At 40.2% G+C, this 22855-nt stretch overlaps 2 protein-coding genes and 1 pseudogene across 2 annotated transcripts; all 3 read right to left on the minus strand.

The window, feature by feature from the left end:
• Positions 1 to 3342: 3342 nt before the first annotated feature.
• LOC112166344 lies at positions 3343 to 6235 on the minus strand (annotated as a pseudogene).
• A 147-nt stretch (positions 6236 to 6382) lies between these two features.
• LOC112166345 (ER lumen protein-retaining receptor A) lies at positions 6383 to 9416 on the minus strand. Its single transcript, XM_024303167.2, has 6 exons — positions 9228 to 9416; positions 8879 to 9144; positions 8022 to 8137; positions 6937 to 7010; positions 6764 to 6827; positions 6383 to 6680 (listed from the first exon to the last, which is right to left on the minus strand). Exons 1-6 carry the CDS (start codon positions 9316 to 9318, stop codon positions 6644 to 6646), a joined length of 648 nt encoding a protein of 215 aa, XP_024158935.1. The 5' UTR covers positions 9319 to 9416; the 3' UTR covers positions 6383 to 6643.
• Positions 9417 to 16797: 7381 nt separating this feature from the next.
• Positions 16798 to 17871, minus strand: LOC112203045 (indole-3-glycerol phosphate synthase, chloroplastic). Its single transcript, XM_024344073.2, has one exon. It carries the CDS (start codon positions 17812 to 17814, stop codon positions 16801 to 16803), a length of 1014 nt encoding a protein of 337 aa, XP_024199841.2. The 5' UTR covers positions 17815 to 17871; the 3' UTR covers positions 16798 to 16800.
• Between the last annotated feature and the right edge of the window lie 4984 nt (positions 17872 to 22855).

Here is a 22855-nt window from a genome sequence, read left to right on the forward strand (position 1 = left end):
AAGACTCGGATAGTAAAAAGGAAAAGAAAAAAAAAATGATGAAAAATAGTAGAAAGGGTGGTTCTAGCCTCTAAATTTGTTATTTGGACCTCTCATACTTAGTACACCTATAATTTACTTTTTAGAATACTTGAAAAAGCTAAGTAGACCTCCTTATTTTTATCAAAACGTCCTTGAACATGAGATACAACAATCTGTTTATCTTCAACCACGAGAAGAATAATGAATCAAAATCACATGATATTGTTCTCTTATGAGTAGGTCTCTCCTACACCAAAATTAATCAGAGGGTTGGTTCTCGACCTTGATTTGTATTTTTTTTAATTTTATTTTTTTATTTGTCAATCACACGGTGTCCTCAAAGGTTTCATAGGCCAAGAGACTAATTCGTGCTCGGGAGATCTAGTCAAAACGCTTCCTCCCCCCTGGCCACCAAGAATATATTGGGATTTAATCCCAATAAGCGTCGGTGGGATTCGAACCCGGGTGTGGGGGTTCCACACATGGGCGGATCCAAGTAGTAGCTTGGGCGGGCTGGAGCCCGTCCGAGATTTTTAGGCTTAAAAAAAAATTAGATGTATACTTGAATTTATGTGGGTTTGAATGTTTAATTGACGTGGGTAAGTGGGTTTAATTGATTTCAAAACTTATCAAGGTCGATCAATGGGTCTTCTTTCTGCTGTGCAATTGTTGTGGGTTTAATTGATTTCAATACTTATCATTTTATCAATTGTTGTGCTATCTCAATATCGCGGCCAGGAGCTTGGCCTCATTCGAATGTCGAGTAATCAATTCAAGTTTATAGAGTTAACTTTGCAGATTGGGCTTGGGTTTATTTGCTAACTATTTCGTCCTATCCATAGCTTTATATTCAGAACAAACTTTTGGGTTGAAAAAAAAAACTATATATATGATGTATATTTTTTGTTTATATGTATGTTTGTTTAACGAAACCACCCGAACTCTCAAATTATCGAAGTTAAACTCCTCTCTGGCTCTTCCATTCTCTCCGTCCATCACAAATTCTCGTTCTTCTTCTGCGCAAAAAGGCCTAAATTACGGACTAAATTCAATCTTTGAACACTTGAACTCTCAAGTTCTCATCTCCCCACTCTTGCATTCGCACACCTGTGCATTATTGTACTAAAAAAAAAAATTTGGGCTTCGCCCAAAGGGACACATAAATATGTAGCCCTCCCTATTTTCAAATCCTAGATCCGCCACTGGTTCCACACCTAGAGGCTCTTACCAACTCGACCACCTGTGGTGGTTATCTTGATTTGTTGTTGGAACCCCTTTGAATTTGCTAAAAGAAGGATTTCAAGGATTTTGGGTTGGAAGATGGAATAATAGCTATATCATATATTCAATTAATCTAGTTTCAGAAAATTCCAAATCAGATGTAAATTGTAATAAATGATGGATCATATATAGAAATTATTATTTTTACTTAATTATTTTAGGTAAATTATAAAACTATATAGGCAATATAAAGAAATATCGGGGAAAAAAAATTTAATTGAATGTTATATTTAGTTAGAGGAGGTAAGAAGAGTATTTATTTATTTACTTATTTTTTTATTTTTCCCTTTGTGTCATTGTTTGTCTTTTCATATAAATTAACAAAGTCTATTAATTATTGAAAAAAAATTGAAGGTCCAAATATCAAATTTGGAGGTTTAACTAAAACCACCATAGTAGAAATTAAAGAATCATAGATGTTATCTTCAAAAACTACTACTGGAAAAAATCCCGACTTTCTCTCCCCTCTCTCTCTCGCTTTGCTAGGGTTAGGGTTTGGAGGTTTTGAAAGTTGTACGGCGTCCGACTTCATGGCAGCAGCTATTGCTTCCATGACAGCCAGGCTAGCGACCAAGTTGTGGCTCAGAGAGGGTGAGGAACCGGTTGACCTGGGAAACCTTAGGGTTCCGGGGAAGGAATTTCTCGCTCGCCGTTTCTACTTGGTGGGGAAACTCAACACTTGTAGGGCGGTGGTTTTGGATTCTTTTAGGAGCACGGTGCGTTCAATGTGGAGATTGACGGGGACTGTGGAGGTTCAACCACGCGGGGATCGTTTTCTGTTTACGTTCACTCTTGAACGTGATGTCGCCCGGGTGAAGAAGGGAGACCCTTGGAGTTTTCAGCGGGCTATGCTTTTGTTGAATGACTACGATGGCTTTTCAGTGATTGATGCGGTGAAGCTTGATTTCGTTTGGATCTGGATTGGGATCCATGGCCTTCCACCGGGTATCTTGACTGAACCCACTGTCCGGCTGGTGGGCGGAACGATCGGTGAGGTTTTGGAGGTTGATCAACCGGCTATCCGACGTGGTGATGCTCGGGTTCGGATTACTTTGGCCATCAATGATTCGGTGCGTTTGGATTGTCGTGTTAGGGTTTCGCCCACTGATGTTCTCACTTTGAGGTTTCAGTATGAGAGGCTATTGGGGAGGTGCAGACTGTGTACCTTCTTGAACCACGGAGGACAGAGGTGTTCAAGGGAGGAGGTGGAGGCGACTGACTCTGTGGTGGACGATGGTTCGTAGCAGGTTCCGAGGCTGGCTCTTCCAGGGCTCGTGTTTAGGGCTAATTCCTAGCCATCTCTTTCCTTGCCTTCGAATTTCAAGGTCCCAACTCTGTTGAAGAAGAAACCAGTGCAGATTCGTCCTCTCCCGGAGGTGGAATCTTCGCCTGGGTCTGAAGATACCTCTGCTCTTGACCCTGTGGTTGGGATGTGTCGCCCTAGGGAAGAGGAGGATGAGGATGGTGGAAAACGAGCTATACATAGCTTAGCATTGGTTCCGGGCATTCTGCAACCGGAGAACCTCGGGCTGGAATTCTCATCTGAGGGTTTGGTGGAGGTGAAGGTAACGTCGCCTCCCAAAGTGTACAAGAAGAAGGGCGGGCCTCGAGGACATAGAAATAAGGTCAAGAAGGTGATGTCTGTGAGTGAGGGTTCGGGGTCCATGGTCTCTCCTGAGGATGGCGTTGGTAATGCGCCTGGACTTGAGGGAGCGACGACTCCCCCAGATTCCCGGGCTGTTTAGGAGAGGATCCCCATGCCTACTAGGTGTGATATTGCTTGTTTGTTTTGGGCGGCGTACACCAAAAGGGTCTTAGGCGTCAACTGACTCAAGGAGGTGTCACACTTCGGTAGTTGTAGGGTTATTGCTTTTTAGTTTCTTATGCTTTTGCTGGTAGTTTTTTTCTTTGGTTTTGAACTTTGTTTTCTGGATTTCCTTTTGGTTTTTTGAGTTCTTGATGAGCTTGCATTGTAATATGAAGGGTGTTTGTACCCCTCATGCTTGACCGAGTGAGGTCGTTATGATTTTCATCAATGGATTAGTCTTCCGTTGCCCTCAAAAAAAAAGAATCATAGATGTTAAATGATTAACAGGTTCCTTCTAAGTAGTTAATGTTAGGCTATTACAAACTACAAATTTGATCTCGATTCTATCCCTATGGCATTATATATCTGAGGCAGTACTATTAGACGTATCAGTCACTGAAACCATTTCCTTGTGTCTATGGAGCTTTAGGGCTTAAAGGCCGAAAAGGCCGAGCTCACTGCCACGCTCTTTTTCATATGTCTCAAAGTACTGATATACCGCAAGCAAAATCCCAGTTCCTGAGCCAATTGCTCCCATGAAATCCGCTAAAACAGTCAGGGCACCAATGCACATTCCTCCAAATGCAGCTGCAGTTGGTATATAGCGATTAAGTTCCTTTTCCAAGTTTGATTCTCTATGTCCAGGCATCGCCATGTTTTGGTCCTACACAGTGCAGCAATATAGATGTCAAATTCTAATAAAGACATGTAAGATTCTCTTCTTTGCTGATAACCAAATTATACTCTCGGGTAGTTATGTGTATAAATGAAGCTTCCTCTGTTCCCCTAAAACTGTAGTACTAATGTGTCACAAATGTTAATATAGAATTATGTGGGTGAATCCAGTGGTACTGGGAAGAAAAATACCTTGAGCTGTTTAGCTACATCTCGGGCGGAAGAACCAGAAACTTGAATCCAAGTTTTTGACAATAATGCACAGGCTGCAAGCATAAACACTAGGTACAATAGAGCATGGAATGGATCGGCTGCCATATTTGCCAAGCTGCAATTAAAACCAAATCAGTGTTAGGTGTTAACAGTACATGCTTTTGCTCACTCAAGTATTAAGAAATAGCAAAGGAATCACTAAGGGTAAAGCAATTCAATGTTGGATCACCTTGCTGGTGGAGTGACATAGTAAGCAAGACCACCAACTGGAATAAACTGGCCACTAGAATGTCCAGACTCCTTCCACTTCCCCAACAAGTTCACCACGAAATTCCCACCGTAACTCTTGTAAAGCAACTATACCGAGAAAATAACTGTCATGTCATTGAAAATAGATGCAGCTTATTTAAGAGACTTCAATTTTTATTGCATATCAACTTACCTGGGAGATAAAGGAAACATTGAAGACAAGAGCAGATTGAAGAATGATTGGCATGTTGGAGGTGTAGAAAAGCTTAATAGGATACGATCCCTGTTGTCCACGGTTACCCTTTGATCTCACTGGTAAAACCACACGAAAGCCTTGGAAGTAGATGACAATAAGACAGATCAAAACTGTAGCCAGCAAATTTGTAACATTAGGTAGGTCCTGCCGATAGAACGCCTCTCGAAGAGCTCGTATTTTGTCTGTCCTTGTTATCAGGAGATGGACCGAAGCAATAAGGGCACCTTCAAATTGAGCTCCACGGCCATTGTTTATAGTTGTGGGACTAAAAGCCTTCCAAATGATGTCTTCACTGCATATTCAACCATAAACGAAGTAAGGAAACACCATAGAACATATAATATGCCAATGTAATGTGTATTTGGAATTGAGCATACCAGATGTTGGTAGCTATGAGAAGGGAGATCCCGATCCAAGACCATATCCCTTCTGAAGAAGTTCATCTAGGCACATCACAATAATTGCAGCAAAGCAAAGTTGAGTTATGATAAGAATGGCATTCCCAACGCCGAGCTGACCAACAGGACCATACATTCCTGATAGGACATAGGCAACAGCTTGACCAACAGCAATGAGGATTCCGAGTAACTTTTGTGCCCCGTTTCTGCAATTAGAAGCCGATAAAAAGCAGAACATTAGAATGCTAAGCAAGCAACAAATTGAAATTTTTCACAAGTTATTACAAGAATAAGAATTGAAAAATAAACATTAGTATGCACAGATATAGCTAAAGCAAAGTTCTTCACAACTTGAAACAACCAAGGCGGTGAAAGCTTTTTGAAGTAAACAATTAGAGTAAGAAAACTCACAATAGTGCACGATCCTCACGGACATTGTTGTCCACTTTAATCATCTTTGAACCAGCCAAGAGTTGCATCACCATTCCAGATGTCACAATTGGGCTAATACCAAGCTCCATTACAGTCCCGCGGCTAGATGCGATTATAACACGAATCCAGTAAAACGGATCAGCACCAGTTGTAGAGTGTATTCCATACAGTGGAAGCTGACTGCACACCAGAAAGATGCCTAGGGCAAACAAGGTATATATCAACTTCTCAGACAAGTGGACCTTTCTGTTAGCACTTTCAACCTCCGGTAGAAACGGAAGAAACGGTCTGACCAAATGCAGCACTTTAAATTCTCCTGACATTGCTAGTATCTAAACCAGGCCAACCTGCATCAAATTTATTAGCACATTCTCATATGTTGAACATACCAAAAATTCTTCAAACAAAAGATTTAGGCTAAGCATGCAGCTTCGGAAAAAGGAGTTAACTCCTCTACGCCATTGAGACGAATCGATTGCTAGCTAGCATCTATTCGAAATAAGTTATAGCACACACCGACATGGGATAGAAATCAAACCCAATTGCAAACTAGTGTTGTTCAGTACACTACTAAGCAGTAAGCAATAACCATATCTATGCAGCAAAAAGAAAAGGGTTTTAGGATATGCTTCGGCTCAGAAATAGTTGAGATTCTAGGGTTTCAATCAGATTTCTTGGTTTTCAAGCAATCAATTGCAACAACTATATAAACAAAATCATGCTTAAGCAATTATATCATGCTAAACAAAAGAGCAGGGTGTTTTACCAGAGATATCAAAGATTTCAAGACGTTGAATTGGTTTACAGATATAAAGCAAGCGACCGGTAGAACAGAAAACGGTAAGAGCCCCTGGACGTTTTATATGAGCACAATAGCCGGCCAATTAAGATTTGCCACGTGTGAGTCTATATTTTTTTTTTTTCCAATGAGGATTTTGGATTTTACTTGAAATCGGATATCTTATTGAATTCCCATCGGATTTTATTTCCTTATTGGATTAGGCCTCATGAGATAGCATTAACTACTTCTCTCTTTTGTACAGCTTTCCCTGAAGACAGTAAACATAACTCGTCAGCAATTTCATTTTCTTTTACAAGTCACAAAACTAGTAGGTCAGATTGTGTATGAGATGGGTAAAACTCCACCCAAAATTGACTAACTAGTACCCCCCATGTTTGGATTCGGGGTTGTATCCTAATTCAAAACTACACGGTCTGTATATGCTTCCTTCGAAGAATCAACTCGCAACTTGGTTTACCAACCATGGAGTAGAAAACCATAACAATGATTCAGATTTAGACCTCCTTCGCTTAAGCTGGCAGGTTAAGCTTTGCATTGTTTTTCCAACTGCAAAACAAACATCATTTAACTGTTAAAAATCTACCGAGATACTAAAGGATCATTGGAAAGAAGGTACCAGGATTTGCTACCTGAGAAAGTAGTAGTAGAAAAAATCTGCATACAAAGCTGTCTGAACCAGACCAGAGATGCAAGCTGCAAAATCATACAAGAGAAAAGGAGTCAGCCAAACTCTACAAAAAGCAGTAATGGAACTTAAAAAAGAAGGATAACATATTTCTTCAGCGCTTCTCATATAACTTACCTATCCATCGACTGAATTTTGCTTCTGTGAAGTAGCGGTAGATCCAGTTGAGTATGTACAATGCACGATAGGCCCTGCAATTTGAAACATAAGTATCCCGAGATGCATTACTTTTGCACACACTGACACCAGAACCTCTAAATCTACCATTAGCAGCCATTTTATGTGACTAAAATGCTACATTTGCAAGGTTTTCTTGATTTCAATATTTTCAGCATCTATGCAAGGAAGAAAGAACCAAAACATTCCTTAAGGAACTCACACCTCTAAAAGTAACCATATTACCAACTCAGAGTCCAACGCTACAACTGCTACGTGTTTAAAGTAAATGTTACGTCCTGAACACCCATTACATATCAGACTATATGAGTAAGGTTTTCAGACATTGATCTGCACAGGAACAAGCTACCCACTATAATAAGTTTGGAGTTTTCATTTTCAAATGCAGGGCTAGCCTGTAGTCCTCATCAGAGGAGAAAGACATGCTAAGTACGCCACCCAGCCATAAGTGCATCCACGCTGCTGGGTAGTCCAGATTCCATAAAAACAGTAGGCTTTCCGAAGCAAACAAAGAAATATAATCCTTTCTTATATCAAAGGTCCTTAACAAAACTTTCCAAAAGAAATATTCATATGCATAGTTCTCAGACTCCATCAGAAACTAGGCATACATCCACAGCAGACATTTCTAAGCTGTCCATCTTGGTTTAAGACTAAATATTACCAAGCTAAATGGTGGGGCAAGATTCCTTAAGGCACTAGGCAGTTGCTCATTGCATGAAAACCTACTGAAGATGTTGAGATACGATGAAGTTGACTGTTACAACTTACAACTCAGTATTTCAAATAATGACTTCTCAATTATGATTGCAAAGTAAAATGAGATCAGAAATTGGCCCATTTGTAATTCCATAGCATGTGACAATAGAAACAGGGGATATATCTGGTAAATCGGACAGTGAATAATGATAGTGAAGAGAGCAAAATTTTGAGAGAAAACTATTCACTTGAACTTTAAAGAATAGACACCAATGAGTTATTGAATTTTATAGCACATGACAATGAGGAATAGCGTATATACTTACCCCAGAAAGAAAACATACTGCCCTGTCAAATTGTCCACATTTCCACTTCGTTGTAGCAAAACTAATTGCGGAATAATTGCAACTGCCTCCAAGTATATTGAAAATGCCCAGAAGACCTGAAAATAGTTTTACTTCAGCATTAGAAGTACACTATGTTGCAGGTGCACCATTATGGCTTAGGGAAGTTGGTGCAGGGACATAAATTAAAATCTTACAACATATATTCAGGACCAAGAATCAAACTTCCAAACATTAAATTCTTGCCAGAAAATACTTACTGATACTATAACTACACAAAAATAAAATAAGAAGTCTCAGTCAAGTATGTAACCAGTCAAACTGTCCAGATAAGAAATGGATCCAAAGCATGACTTTTTAATGTAGTGTATAAACACCAAAGGAATATCAGAACCAAGAGGCAACAGAAAACCATCATTATGCTAGATCTAAATAACAGTGACAAATGAAGACCAGAGCAAACAGTTGATACGAATTACAACACCCATAAAAAACTTAAACTTAACTAGAAATTAGATAACTATTGTTCTATACATCAATTATTAAAATTAAGAACACGATTAGCACAAACACAAAGGGCCACAGTCCAGCTCCAAGTCTACTTTTCGATAGATGTAAGCGATAAACTAAATTGATTTGCTTAAAGGTTAACGGTAACTGAATATAACAATGATTGAAGGCATAAACTAGCAAAGCTGCACACGCACAACAAGACAACAACACAATACACCATAAATATGCCAACCAGAAATCTTTTTATATAAACCAATCAAGCAATCGTAAATCTGAAGACGACTATATATATATAAAACTCGGATTAAGTTTAAACAATTGGTTACCTCCTGAAATGTGAACTTCTCATGAACAAGCAGAGCAAACACAAAGCAAGCTCCAACGAGATAGTAATGGCGGAACGTATCCAGCTCCTTATCGTAGGACCGCTTCACCGCTCTGTGCCGCCGCATACACCACACAATCGCCACCGAGCTCAGAATGAACACCACCTTCATCACGGAGTTGTAGACCGAAATGAAATCCGTGAACAGATCCAAGTACCGCGCCAGAAACACCACCGCGTAGAGCTCCTGAGTCTTGAGCGAGATCCCTGACCACAGAAACGCGACACGATCGGACTCGGAACAAAAATGTGAGCGTAGAATTTGGGGGAAAAGTGAAGCGGAAAGTTACCTGAGCAGGATTTGGTGGCGTAGATTTTGAGGAGGAGGACGAGGATGCTGATGAGGTGGGTGATATCGCCGGCGAGCCTGAAGGCGTTCATGGTCGGAAAGATCGGAGATTTTGGGTGCCCTAGATTGAAGCAGAGAGAAGAGGAAGAGGAAAATGAAAATTGACTAGGTGTGGAAAGAGTGTGTAAGAGAAGAGAGGGTGACGTGCCAGTCGGAAACGGGCTTCTACCGCCTCCACGGTGTTTACAGAAGGCACGGGATTGGTCCCCGTTTCTTGGCGCATTTTGGCGCGTTGGATTTGTTGGAGGGTTGGATTTCATTGTTGACGTGGCAGAACTAATTTTACCTCGAGTACTATCTTACCCAAAAGAACGAAAAGAGGAACAGTTTTACCGTTTTAACCTAGGTACAAGTATATATATATCTTTTTTTTTGGTACATAAATATTTTATTTGGGATTTTGTCCATTTATCTTGATTTTAGAGATTTTTTTCTCACTTATCCCATTAAGTTTTTTTAATTCATTCTTACCCATAAAAACTCTAATAAGGTATTTCCTAAAATACCCAATTAAGTTTTTTTTTTAAATTATTTTTTAGACTATTTTACCCTTGCTTCTTTGTGTTATATATATATATATATATATATATATATAGAGCAAGGTTCCAAAGAGGACGTCCTTGCTATAGTTAATTTGCGGATGAATGACGTGTCAGCTAGCCAACAAACTCAATTTTGATGCGGGTCCCACATACATCATCTTCTCTCACCCAGTCCATCTGAAGAGGATTTCCTTTGTTCTGTTTTTTTTTCTTCTCTGCCCCAATCTCATCTTCCAAATCTCCATGATTATTAAATTTCAGATATCCCAACCCTCCTCTGTTCTTCCACCGTTCTTTTTCTATCTCTTGATTTCCTTCGCTGCTCTTTCTTTCATCTCTCTCCGTTCACTCGATCCTTCCCCCACTCATGAAATTTCAGATTCTTCATATCTCAGATGCACATCTTCTTCAACCTTCAGTTTAAGTTTAAATGAAAATTCGCCCAGTAATCGGAACTCTGATCTCGGTCTCTCTGTTTTTTTTTTTTTTCAATTTCCCCTTTTTACCTGGCAAGTTCTTGCGTGGTGGTCTGTTGGTTTTGACTGAAGATGTTATGTATGGTTCTGAAATTTGGTTTGGGGCAATCTCTTGCTTCTCTGGTTGGGATCTGATATGCTATGCTTGCGTTGGGCTGGTTGTTTTCCTACCAAGATCCACTGAGTTAACTCGTACTCGCTGATAAAGCCATCGACTGGGTCGACATCAATCTTGGGGAACAACAAGACCAACGGCCATTTGGTGACATTGAACGTCTCCATGAAATCCTTCCACTCATGTTGGAACTCGGCGGTGGGGGTGGAGTCTCGATCCAAGTGCAAATTCTCCCATTTGCGTCCTCGCGGCGCCACTCGGTGTCGGCGACGATGGGTTCGAAGGGGATGGGATTGTGAGAACGGTGGTGTATATGGATACTGAGGCCCTGCCCATTTCAAGGTTTACGCTTTTTAATCAATTTGTCTTTGGATTTGGAGATCGGAGAGACGGAAGAGATCAAGATCAGGAGCAAGTAATCTCCTCCTTTGGAGTCAACACTGACTAATTGGACTGTGTGAGAAACAGAGAAGATGAAGTTGGTGGGACCCGCATGGAAATTAAGTTAATTAGCTAGCTGACACGTATTTCGTCCGCATTTTGCCTACTCACGGACGTCCGCCTCTGATCTCTGCTGTATATATATATATATATATATATAGAGAGAGAGAGAGAGAGAGAGAGAGCGAGAGAGAGAGAGAGAGAGAGAGAGAGAGAGAGAGAGAGAGAGAGAGAGAGAGAGAGAGAGAGAGAGAGAGAAATCATAGGAGACTTCGCGGGATTCCCGTCACCGGTCATCGGCAGCAAACCACCGGACTTCTCTTAAAACCTCGCCTGAGGTCCCTAAAGAGGTCGCCAGAGATCTCATAGGTTGCCAGAAATGTTCATTGTCCCCCAATAAACCTCTATTACCCCTCCCCCCCAATAGACCTTTATTGGGGGGCAATAGAGGTTTATGAAACCTCACCGGAAGTCCCCAAAGAGGTTGTCGGAGATCTCATATAGGGTCGTAGAGGTTTATTGCCCCCCCCCCTCCCAATAGACATTTCGGTCGCCGAAATGAGAACTAATCTCCCTAAAATCAGACAAATAAAAGTTTGATTAAGGAAAAAAAGATGAGATTACATTAATTCAAAACATTTATTATCCCCCAATAGACGTTTATTGTCCCCCTATAAAACATTTTTTCTTCTTTCATTATAGGCATTCTGCCCCATTTTACCCAAAAAAAAAAATGCTCTAGGCACCAAATCGGAGCAAATCCCTAACTGCTGCACATCGTCTTCCTCCATGGCCAAAACCCAAGGCTCCAAAATCGCAAGCAAAACCTCCACATTACTGGACATAGTGTACTGCGGCTCGATCATGGCCATACAAAGCGGCGGGTCCTTGATCCCCTGGTCGGCGAGCTGGACCGGGTTCGGGTTCTGGAAATCCAATATGCAAAAGAGTTGATTGACATACTAGACGCAGCCGGAGTTCAAAGCATTGGCGATGACTCCTTTGGACTCTGAAAGTTCGGGATCGATGCCCACTTCTGATTCCTCACCAAATCCAAAGACTTCCTCTCGAAGCAGGCCCACAACGTCCTCCGCCTTGACCACGCCAACAAGCTCCACTGCAAGCTCTGCTTCCCACGCAGCCGCAAGGCCTTCAAGTCTCTACAGCGCCACCCCTTGATCTTCAAAACGTACCAGCACGAATGGCTGGGCTGGCTTCGAATCTGAGCCAGAACGACATGTGCATGGACTCGCCGGAGGAGGATGCTACCGAATTATGATGACATGAGGAATTGTTTCTCTGTGTGTGTGTGTGTGTGTGTGTGTGTGTGAGAGAGAGAGAGAGAGAGAGAGAGAGAGAGAGAGGCATAAAATGTAGTTGTTTAATTAGACTGAGGGTATATTTGTCATTGTACACTAAATTGGGTTAGTGAAAATAAAAATCTGTTGTTGAGGTAAAGTGGGATAATTTTGGCCAATTTTGATGCTTTGTGTCAATGACCCTTTTTTTTTTTTAAACCTAGGTACAAATTATCATAGAATATTTAGAAATTGAAAAATATAATTTGTTAAAAAAATTAACGAAATTTCATAGATAGGAATCTAGTTTATATACTTTTACAAAATGTTTCACAATAATAAGTATTTAAAAAGTGATGTAAAAACTGAACTATCTATTGGAATACCACACTTCTATTGCCAAACTTACAGGTCAGTTTTATAGTCAACTCTATGCATCATTGTCAATTTAGGGTATTTCTAAATATACCTAGTAAATATTCATGTACCATTTGTAAATCAATTTTGCATCAAAAAATAGTTGTATCCTTATAAGACATGACATTATAAATTATGGTAAATTCTGTTGTAAATGCTTCAACTGGTTTGGCAGCAAGTTCACTATTATGAATGCCTCAACTGGACCAACACTTGTTGCAAATAGAATGTAAATCCTTAAAATTATTGTAGTGAGCACCGAGCTGCACCAAGATCATATCAAAAACATTATAGCAAATGGGCTTGTCAAATGTCAACAACGCCTTAAAATTTGTATTTAAGTAAATAGCTCCTGTTTTCATCTGTGACAGCATTGCAATTTTGTACATGGTCATTCCCCAAATACAATCGCTCTAAAAATTTCCACTTCTCAATCACTTTGGAGTAATTTGAGAATGCTTAACAAGCACTAAATCATCCGTCAACCACAATATCTTAAGGAGAGGGCATACATCTGAAACATATCTCAAAGCCTCTTCTAAATAAAATCCATGTAGCTCGAGTGTAGTAGCGCTACCATATTGCTACAATTGACTACCAATTTTATGAAGGGAAAATCGTCCGTACAATACTTGACATTTTTCCCATTCTAAACTTTAGTACCTTACGTTCAGAAAATATCATAACGGTACCTAAGGTTCTGACCCTGACCGAAGATCGGTACCTGGTGCCGTTACCTCCGTTACAAAAATTGACAGCTGGCATATTTTGATCATTAAATGACCAATTTACCCTTTTTTAATAACCTTTTTTTCTTCTTCTCATATAATAAAAAAAACTTTTTATTTTTTTTATTTAATTTTTTTTTTATACATGAATGCTAAGTGAAAGGGTTAGGAGGGTCGTAGGTGGGAAGGGCTTAGGCGGCGGTGGCGGGAAGGTTCAAGTGGTGGTCGGGCATCAGCAATTTCAAGGTGGCGCAGCAGCACAACAACACTCCAGCAAAGTCGGTGAGCCACCATCACCATCACAGCAACAACACTTCAGCAGAGTTGCTCGAGAGGTGGGAGTGGCTGGCTTCGATAGGAGGCGGCGGAGGAATTGGAAAGCCATCATTCATCAGCCACCATCACCACCACCACAACCACAACCACACGACCCCATACCCAAACTTCGTGATTCAAACAACACTTGTAGCAAATTTCAACACATAACACCACCAAAGTGGTTAAAGGAAAACAACTTGAGAAGATTTCCATGTCGATCACTTCGATTCCCTGAAACCCAGACAAAGCCAAGTCCTTGAGCAAGTCATTGGGTTTACTCCTTGGCTGGGTTTAAAGTTGGGTTCAACTCTAATTCAATGCAAAGCAAGAAAAAAGAGGAACTACTAAAGAAGATGGTGGATCTGGTGACGGAGTTGGTTCACAGGCAAACTCGGCTACTGGGATCATTGTTGCAGAGGGTGGAGTAGCTGGAGAGGGCTCTCATCAATGAGTGATTTAGGGAGGAAGAAGAGGAGACATGATGTAGATTGCAGGGAAGGGTTCTGGGTTTGAATGGGGCCGAGAGAGAGAGAGTTGGGGGGGGGGGGGGAGGGGGAGAATGATAGTGAGAGAGAAAAAGAAAATAGAAACAAAATGAATTAGATAAAAAAATAATATATTAAAATATGAAAAGACGAAAATATCCTTTAGCTGTCAATTTTTGTAACGGAGGTAACGGCACTAGGTACCGATCTTCGGTCGGGGTCGAAACCTCAGTTACCGTTCTGATATTTTCTGAACGTGAAGTACTGAAGTTTAGAATGGGGAAAAGGTCAAGTACTGTACGGACGATTTTCCCTTTTATGAAACATATGATGCGAAAACGACTCGTATCAATTCCATATTCATCAACAAATTTGTCGTAAAACAGACTAAAACTCTGAGAATGTTCAAGTTGGTTTTCATCATTGTCATCATTGAATAAAGGAAATGGTTCAAATGCTGGAAATACAACATAAACGATTGAGGGTTGTTGTGTATAGGACTTGCCCACAAAAGGGATCGACACTCAAAATCACAGACTTCGTTCCAACTTTTGAAAACATTTTCGTTTTGCAGCTGGTTCCTCCCATCTTCTTTCTTCATACATCTTCTTAGTCTCTACTTCTGCTTTTTCACTATTCTTCCATACCATGGTTACAACCTCCAAGAATCTGGCCTTCTTCCCCAGATTTGAAACGACACTCAGTGTCAACAATTTTCTCTTCTCCACTGGGTTTTAAATTCTAACTAAGCAGCTGTTATTCTTGTTTTTGATATATTGGGAGAATAAAAAAAAATCTACATATATGGTGCACTAGTCCTTGTAAAATTTCACAAGGAAACCTCTCGTGCAATAATATTTTATCTTAAACCGACTTATCTTGCTATAAGGGTAAAATGATTATGATAAACATAATTTTCCTTTTCGCCTTAGGCATTGAAACGGAGTAGCTAGCTACACAATTTTTTTTTATTCGACCATATCTTCATTGTGGACCAGACAAAGTTACAAGATGGTATTTTTGCAGTTCAACATGTTCTCAGGTCAAACTTCTGTCTTTAAGGCTTTAAGCCTTTGAACGAGTAGGTTGTGTATCTTCCTAATCTGACTTACTCATATCTCACACGGAAATGTCTCTACCAAAAATTTGAGCTATTTCGTTCTTGGGGTCACTTTGTTTCACAATTGACTCTCCAACCAAAACCGCTTTAACACCAGCTTCTTGCACATATGCAATGTCATCACAAGTAAACAGCTCAAATTCTCCTACCACAATTATGTCTCTTTCACCCATCATTTCGCCACACTTTCCTTCAAAAAGCTTCTTTTGTGTTACTAGTATCAACCCCAAATGTTTCAAGATTGCGTTTGTTGATGCCGATAAACTCAACCCCCTCGATTTCAAGAACACGGTCTATTTTTTTCCTCATCATGCACCTCAACAAGGGTTGCCATTTTAATCTTCTTGCATATCTTAATCATGTAACTGATATCATGTAAAGAATAGCATATGCACCTTTAGATCGAGCATAGTACATTTGTCAAGCATCAATGGTAAATTCTTTGCACAACAGAGGACACTGAACTCCTGTCAAATGTCAACAACGCCTCAAAATGTTTACTCAAGTAAATTATTCTCTTATTCATATATATACATGAAACTGCATTGCAATTTTGTACAAGTCGTTCCCCAAATTCAATCGCTCTAAAAATTTCCACTACCCAATCACTTCGGGAATAATTTGAAAATGCTTAAAAAGCACTAGATCATCCAACAACCATAACGTCTTAAGATGAGGGCATAAACATGTTCAAAGCCTTGTTCTTCTGAATAAAATCAAGGTAGTATGAGTGTAGTAGCATTACCATTTCTACGATTGACTACCAATTTTATGAAACATGTGATGTAGGAACGACTCTTATCAACTCTATATATATTCATCTACAAATTTGTTGTAAAACGGACCAAAACTCTGAGGATGTTGAAGTTGGTTTTCATCATTGAACAAAGGAAACGGTTTAAATGATGGAAACACGAGATATTGCCTGCATAAAGGATTGAGGGTTGTTATGTGCCAAGACTTGCACACTAAAGGGATACTCGATCAATATCACAGACTCTATTCTGACTTTTGAAAACATTTGTTAAGCGGTCATCTCTAAATCCTCCCATCTTCTTTCTTCATACATCTTCTTACTCCCTGCTTTTGCTTCTTCACTATTCTTCCATCCCATGGTTGCAATCTCCAAGAATCTAGCATTCTTCCCCTGATTTGAAACAACACTCAGTATCGACAATTTCCTCTTCTCCACGGGTATTAAAACCTAACTAATTAAGCAACTACTATTCTAGTTTTTGATAAATTGAGAGTAAAAAAATCTACACCATATGCATTAGTCCTTGTAAACTTTCATAAGGAAACCTCTCGTACAATAATAATTTATCTTAAACCGACTTACCTTGCTATAAGGGTAAAACGGTTATGACAAACATAATTTTCCTTTTCACCTTAGGCATTGAAACCGAGTAGCTAGCCATGCAAATTTTTTTTTTATTCGACCTTATGTTCATTGAGGACAAGACAAAGTACAAGATGATATTTTTGCAGTTCAACCTGTTCTCAGGTCAAACTTCAGTCTTTTAGGCTTTAAGTCTTTGAACAAGTAGGCTATGTATCTCCCTAATCAAACTCGCTCAGAACAAGGAAATGTCTCTGCCGAAAAGTTGAGCTATTCCTTTTTTCAGGTCACTCTGTTTCACAATTGACTCTCCAACCAAAACCGCTTTAACACCAGCTTCTTGCACGAATGCAATGTCATCAGGAGTAAACAGCCCAGATTCTCCTACCACAATTATGTCTCTTTCACGGATAATTTCACCACGCTTTCCTTCAAGCAGCTTCTTTGTGTTACTAGTATCAACTTCAAATGTTTCAAGATTGCGGTTGTTGATGCCAATAAACTCAACCCCCTCGATTCTAAGAACACGGTCCATTTCCTTCTCATCATGCACCTCAACAAGGGTTGCCATTTTAAGCTTCTTGCATATCTTAACCATGTAACTAATATCGAGGTCGGGCAAAACAGCAGCAATCAAAAGAATAGCATCTGCACCTTTGGATCGAGCATAGTAGATTTGCCAAGCATCAATGATAAATTCTTTGCACAACAGAGGACACTGAACTCCTGCATTTCTTACTGCTTCCATATTTTCATAACTTCCCTGAAAATACTTTTCATCTGCCAAAACACTAAGACAAGCAGCTCCCCCACTTTCATAAGCTTGGGCAATTTCAACCGGATTGAAATCCTCTCTCAAAACTCCTCTACTCGGAGAAGCCTTCTTCACTTCAGCTATCAACCCAGGCAGTCCGGTTCTTTCATTGACCGCTCTGAGAGCTCCAACAAAATCTCTAACAGGGGGAGCCTTCTGCAAGTCTTTCAATAGCGAATGCAGAGGCTTTTTCTCTCTCCACCTGGCGACTTCTATGTCCTTGTGGCATATGATCTCTTCCAAGATACTCCTCGGAGTATTGCCCTCATTCTCTAATCGAAACTCGAAAGGCCCAACATAGTGCTTAGGTGACCCTGTCGGTGGCCTCCTCCTGATTTTGATGCCCTGTGCCGCGGCAACTTCGTTGTGGAACAAACCCACCTCCCCCACTTTGATTTTCAGCTCGTCTTTTATCGGCTCCAATTCGCTAGCCATTGCAACCTGTTGAGCTCGAACAATGGTAGAGGAAGGAAGAGAGAGCGAGCTTGGTCTGGTGCCGGAGATGGAGCGTTTGGGTCTGCAAGTGAAAAAAGGGACAGCCCTTATGGAAGCTAAACCCTCCATTTATGATTTATTGATAAAAGGAGTTGAGATTTTGAGAGGAGGATGGGCTCTGCAACTTGTTTTTATAGTTTTTGATTAATTGAAGAAAAATAAAAAACACTTAAACTTGATCCGAACAGGAATATGAAAGTGTGTAATCCCCATCCACTCGGACAATGTAGGAGGTTATAGGATATTTTCCTAAACCGACTTACGTAAAACTCTGACTCAAGCCGTAATTTCATATACGTTCACCAATGTTCAAAATTCAAAGAATTAATTCACAAAATTGAAATGCAAACATTGATGTCGGGTAGGCAAAGTATAACGGTGTGCAGACTCAGCTGCTGAGGTGATGATTGAAAAAGCTTCTTTTCCTCCATCTTCACTAGATTTCTGGAGATCTCCACACTATATCTAGATAAGACATCAAATTGTAAGATATAACCGCACTGTATATAAATTAGACAATTTTCGCACTAGATTTAATAAAAGGAAATCGTAACTTAGGCAATCTTGCAGTCAAAACATCATCTAAATTTTACATGACTTGCATTACAAAACAGCAAATGAAACTCTAATAAAATAGAACTTACTACTGAGAATTCAATGTCCTCATACTTTATTCATAGTTTGAAGCAAGTTTCAAGAAAAAGGTCAAGTCCCCAGTGTAGTAATGGCAACCAACTAATGCAGCATGCAAAAACTTTAACATAGAGCATACAACCACAGCTCGTTTACCATGTTCTTTCACTATCAGCATCAAACTTATTCAGCAAGTAAGAAAATAAACCATTGATACAAGAGACTATTACTGCAAAAATGAAGCAACATGAACATAGTCATATTCAAGTGACATGAAGTATATTCACAGGACCAAATTCCTAAGAAGGATTTGAAGTACATGACAGACAACAACAAATGCAAGTGGAGAAAGGCACACTAAAAAAATTGAATTTCTAAACAAGAGAGTAACAAATTTCAACTAATCTTTCAAATCTACGTAAGCAATTTCCAACTTGAATTCATGGTTGGATGTTCAAGCCTTGCTTTCTGAGTTGCAATTGAGTAATTCTTTGATCTTTTTTTGGAACAAACAAGACTGTAAATTAAATGTGGACAAATCATAAACTACAAAGTTCCATGCGGTCCGCTTTCAGGTTGGGCAGTAAGGGTCGGAGAAGGGCAATCACTCATTCTTAAAAGTTAAAACCAGCATTCTTAAGACCAAAGAGTCGGGTGTAAAAGGGGGGAAAGCTCTCCGTTCCTGGTTCTCCTGTAGCTAGATCCTCCGGAACCAATATAACTAAAACTTAATGAGATGTAATCTGTAAAATTTCAGACAATATCACAATGACAAAGCGTACAAATAACTATAAGTTTATCATTATTCCTTCATCTCAAGCGCTTCTGTACTCTTGCCATTGTCTGCAGCAGCTGCGCCGTCAGATTATTCTTCAGTTTGGATGAAAATAGGTATATGTTGGTTTGATTGAGCACTCATAAGTCCAGTGACCAACCTTATGGCAAATGTCACAATGCTTTTCAACATATAGTCCTCTGGTGAAACCATGATCAAATGTACATGCAAGAGATATCACCACATCCCAATAAACAAGACCAAGAATATCCCTCCCGTTCCCCACTATATTCTACAATTCGAGGGTCAATTTCATCATCGGAATCACAGTCATTGTCGGGGTCCCAGGGGCACGCTGCAGTGATGTGATTTCCCTTTTTATCACAAAACCTGCAATAATATATTCCAGAAGACGCCTTTGGTTCATCTGCTTTGCAACCTGCTTGGAGTTCCAACAGTTAGAGTAACAAAAAAAAAAAAGATGTATATATACACACACACAATATGTATTGACCAGTATTATGTTCGTTCAATTCACAAGGGTATAGATCCCCAAAAGTAAGAAACACAACGATGAATCAAAAGCATACCGGGAAGCGCGATCCCGTCGTCCGGTGGGGCGCAAAGTTTTTTCGGTTGGGGCTGATCAACTTCCGGTCGGGTGTGATGGAATTGAGCGGTTGGATCAAATTCTGGAGGACGACGGCGGCAGGCATAGTGAACGATGTAGTTCTAGGTCTAATTATCAAGGCAAAAGCTGCGGCTAGGTTAGGGCTTCTTAGAACAATCAAACCATCCAGTCTTGCTAAACCAATTTTTTTTTTTTCACCCCGTTGGATGGCAAAGATGGGCGACTTCCGATTCTTTTTCAGGTCTAAAAGTGAGGCTTCAAGTGCATATCACTGTATCAAAGGAATTAAGAATGCTCCTCCTCCTCTGAAAGATGTTCCTTATTTCAGAATTCGAAAGTACATAAAACCTGACGCGCCAGTTTATGTGGACAAGAGCTCGAAGGTGCTGTTGAAAAGCATATGCAGTTTGGCTCCAGAAACAAGACCTCAGGAATACAGTCACATATCATAGAACTGAAGTATATATTAAGATGTAATTTTAGAGTTAAGAATCAATTCAACCATTCAAGACTTCATATATCACAGTCCTCCGCAATCTAATCTTATAGAATCCATTTGTTTGCCAACTATTACATCGATCTATATACATGCATTGTAAAGTTCAGAAAAAACTGCACTTTGCTGCAAATTATTTAACATTTATTTCGTCTTGTTTAATTTTTATTTCTTTAAGGGTTGTAGGAAACTTCCAATCATCGTGGCATATAGACCAATGTCTCTAGGACTCTAAGGTGTTGGTCCTGTCGTGTGTTAATTAAATAATTAGCAGGATGTTAACTCATGGATAATTTTGAGAGGATGCTAGTCATTAGTATTTTTTCTTAGACCCAGGGTTAGGTAAATACAAGTATACAACACAGTACTCGAGAGGTAACAAATTCAATGTCGAAATCCAATTCTGCAGAAGAACATTTTAATGAAAAACAAAATTGAGAAAAATTTACAGAGAAAAGTAAGATAAAAATCAATGCAGATCGAGAAAGGTTATGTAGCTATATAAATACAGCATCAATGTATAAACAGTGAAATACAAATTTTTTTTTTTTAATCAAACCGAAACCCATAGAGCGGAAGCTAATATATTCATCTAAAGTCAGAATAGGCCGTTACATACGCTTCCGCTGTCATCTGTAGACAGACAAAAAGATAGTGGTAGTACCCACAATTCGTGGTACATAGAAATAGACTCACTCATTAGACATATCATGTATGTAGATATAGCGAGGATCTTCCTTTGGTATTACTCCAGAGGCGCTAAAGATACATAGAATGCACATAACGTGCATTAGTTTCCTAAAAAGAAATTATTGTAAAAAACTATAGTACTACAGCATAATTATTGGACTAGGACCAAAACCCTAGCCCAAAACTCAAAGTCCAAATAGGACATCCACCAAAGAAAAGTCCACCCAAGGCCCATCAGCCTGGTCCGGTCCAGTCCACCAGCTCCATCTCATCCCGGTCGTACGTAACAGCCAAGCTAAGCTTCGTCCGCCACACACCACCATGACCTGCACCGCCTTGATCCGTGCTGCCACGATATCTCACTACTTGCGACCCACACAGCCACGGGCCACGCCGCCACAACCCACGCCACCATGGAGAAAACCAACCCCGATCCAGGTCCTTGCACCTCACACCGCCATCGAGTCAAACCCGTGGTGCCGTCGATTAAGAAAACTGTCATCAAGGCTCGATCGCCGGTCTTGTTAGCACGACCAACGCCTCGCACCATGCATCCCAGCCAAAACCATCTGACAAGCTCCGAGCAACACCCCATCTGATGGAACCCCATGAGCAATAGCCATTAATACCCGTCCGACAGCAGACCCCATGACAACGGCGAGGCCAGAGGCCAGCCCGTGCTTCCGAGGGGTGCCTGGACGAGGACAATTTCTCATAACTGAAAGTCTGGCCTTTAGGGTATTCTTGAGGGGAGAGAGAATCGTAGAGAGTTTGGAAAAGTAAGTTGACAGTTAACCAAGTCAATCAATAATGAATTAACCTCAATCCCTCAGGCGGGGATTTAATTAGCTACTAACAGTTATCTCCTTGGATGTTGGAGAAGCAGTAGCAGACTTGATCAATGGGGAATGCGGCAACCTATCTGAGAAAATTCTGAGGGGAAAGCTGTTGTCATCCAAGTTGGGGTCCTCCTGATAAAAATTGAGCACGTAACTCAACTCGTTGTACTTGAAGTGGCGCCCCATGTGGCCAATGACTTTCCAACACTTGTCCTTTAGCTCGGAGAACTCGTGGTGGTGGTTGCGATCGAGAGTGCGCTGATTTCGGGGTGGAGAGGGACGTAGAAGGATTAAATCATCTCGGCTGCAGCCTTGTGGGGTCATAGGGGCAGTGACGGAGCCATGGTGGTGATGGATTTAGAGTTCGTGAAGCAAAGGGATAATGCATAGGTAAGAACGTAGCTTTTTCTTGAGGCCGCTTGGGGAAGTTGGGTCAGCCTGATATAAATATTCATTAGGGTTAATTACATATAAGTGCATCTTAGAATGTTTTTTTTTTTCATAAGGCCACCAACTAGTTTTTTCCTTCATAAAGCCACTAGATTAAAAAAGATGTTATATTTTGGATATTAAAAATCAATATATTTACATAAATGTCACTAGAGTACATAATCAACATTCATTCTCTCTCTCCTCTCCGGTGAGGTCTCCGGTCAACTCTGACCAATTTCCGGCGAGTCTCCGGCGACCACAAAAACTACTGTCACTGATACCAAAAACTATTGTAGCTAGCAACAAAAGCTACTTTGATGCAATCTCCGGCGAGGTCACAAAATCTACTATCACTAGCAACAAAAGCTACTGTCACTAGCAACAAAACCTACTCTAGCAAGATTTCTGGCAACCTCCAATGAAATAACAAAAGCTACTATCACCAACAATAAAAGCTACTGCTTACCAAATAACCTATGCTCCCT

The sequence above is a fragment of the Rosa chinensis genome, chromosome 5, assembly GCF_002994745.2.
Source record: "Rosa chinensis cultivar Old Blush chromosome 5, RchiOBHm-V2, whole genome shotgun sequence".
Classification (NCBI taxonomy): Eukaryota; Viridiplantae; Streptophyta; class Magnoliopsida; order Rosales; family Rosaceae; genus Rosa; species Rosa chinensis.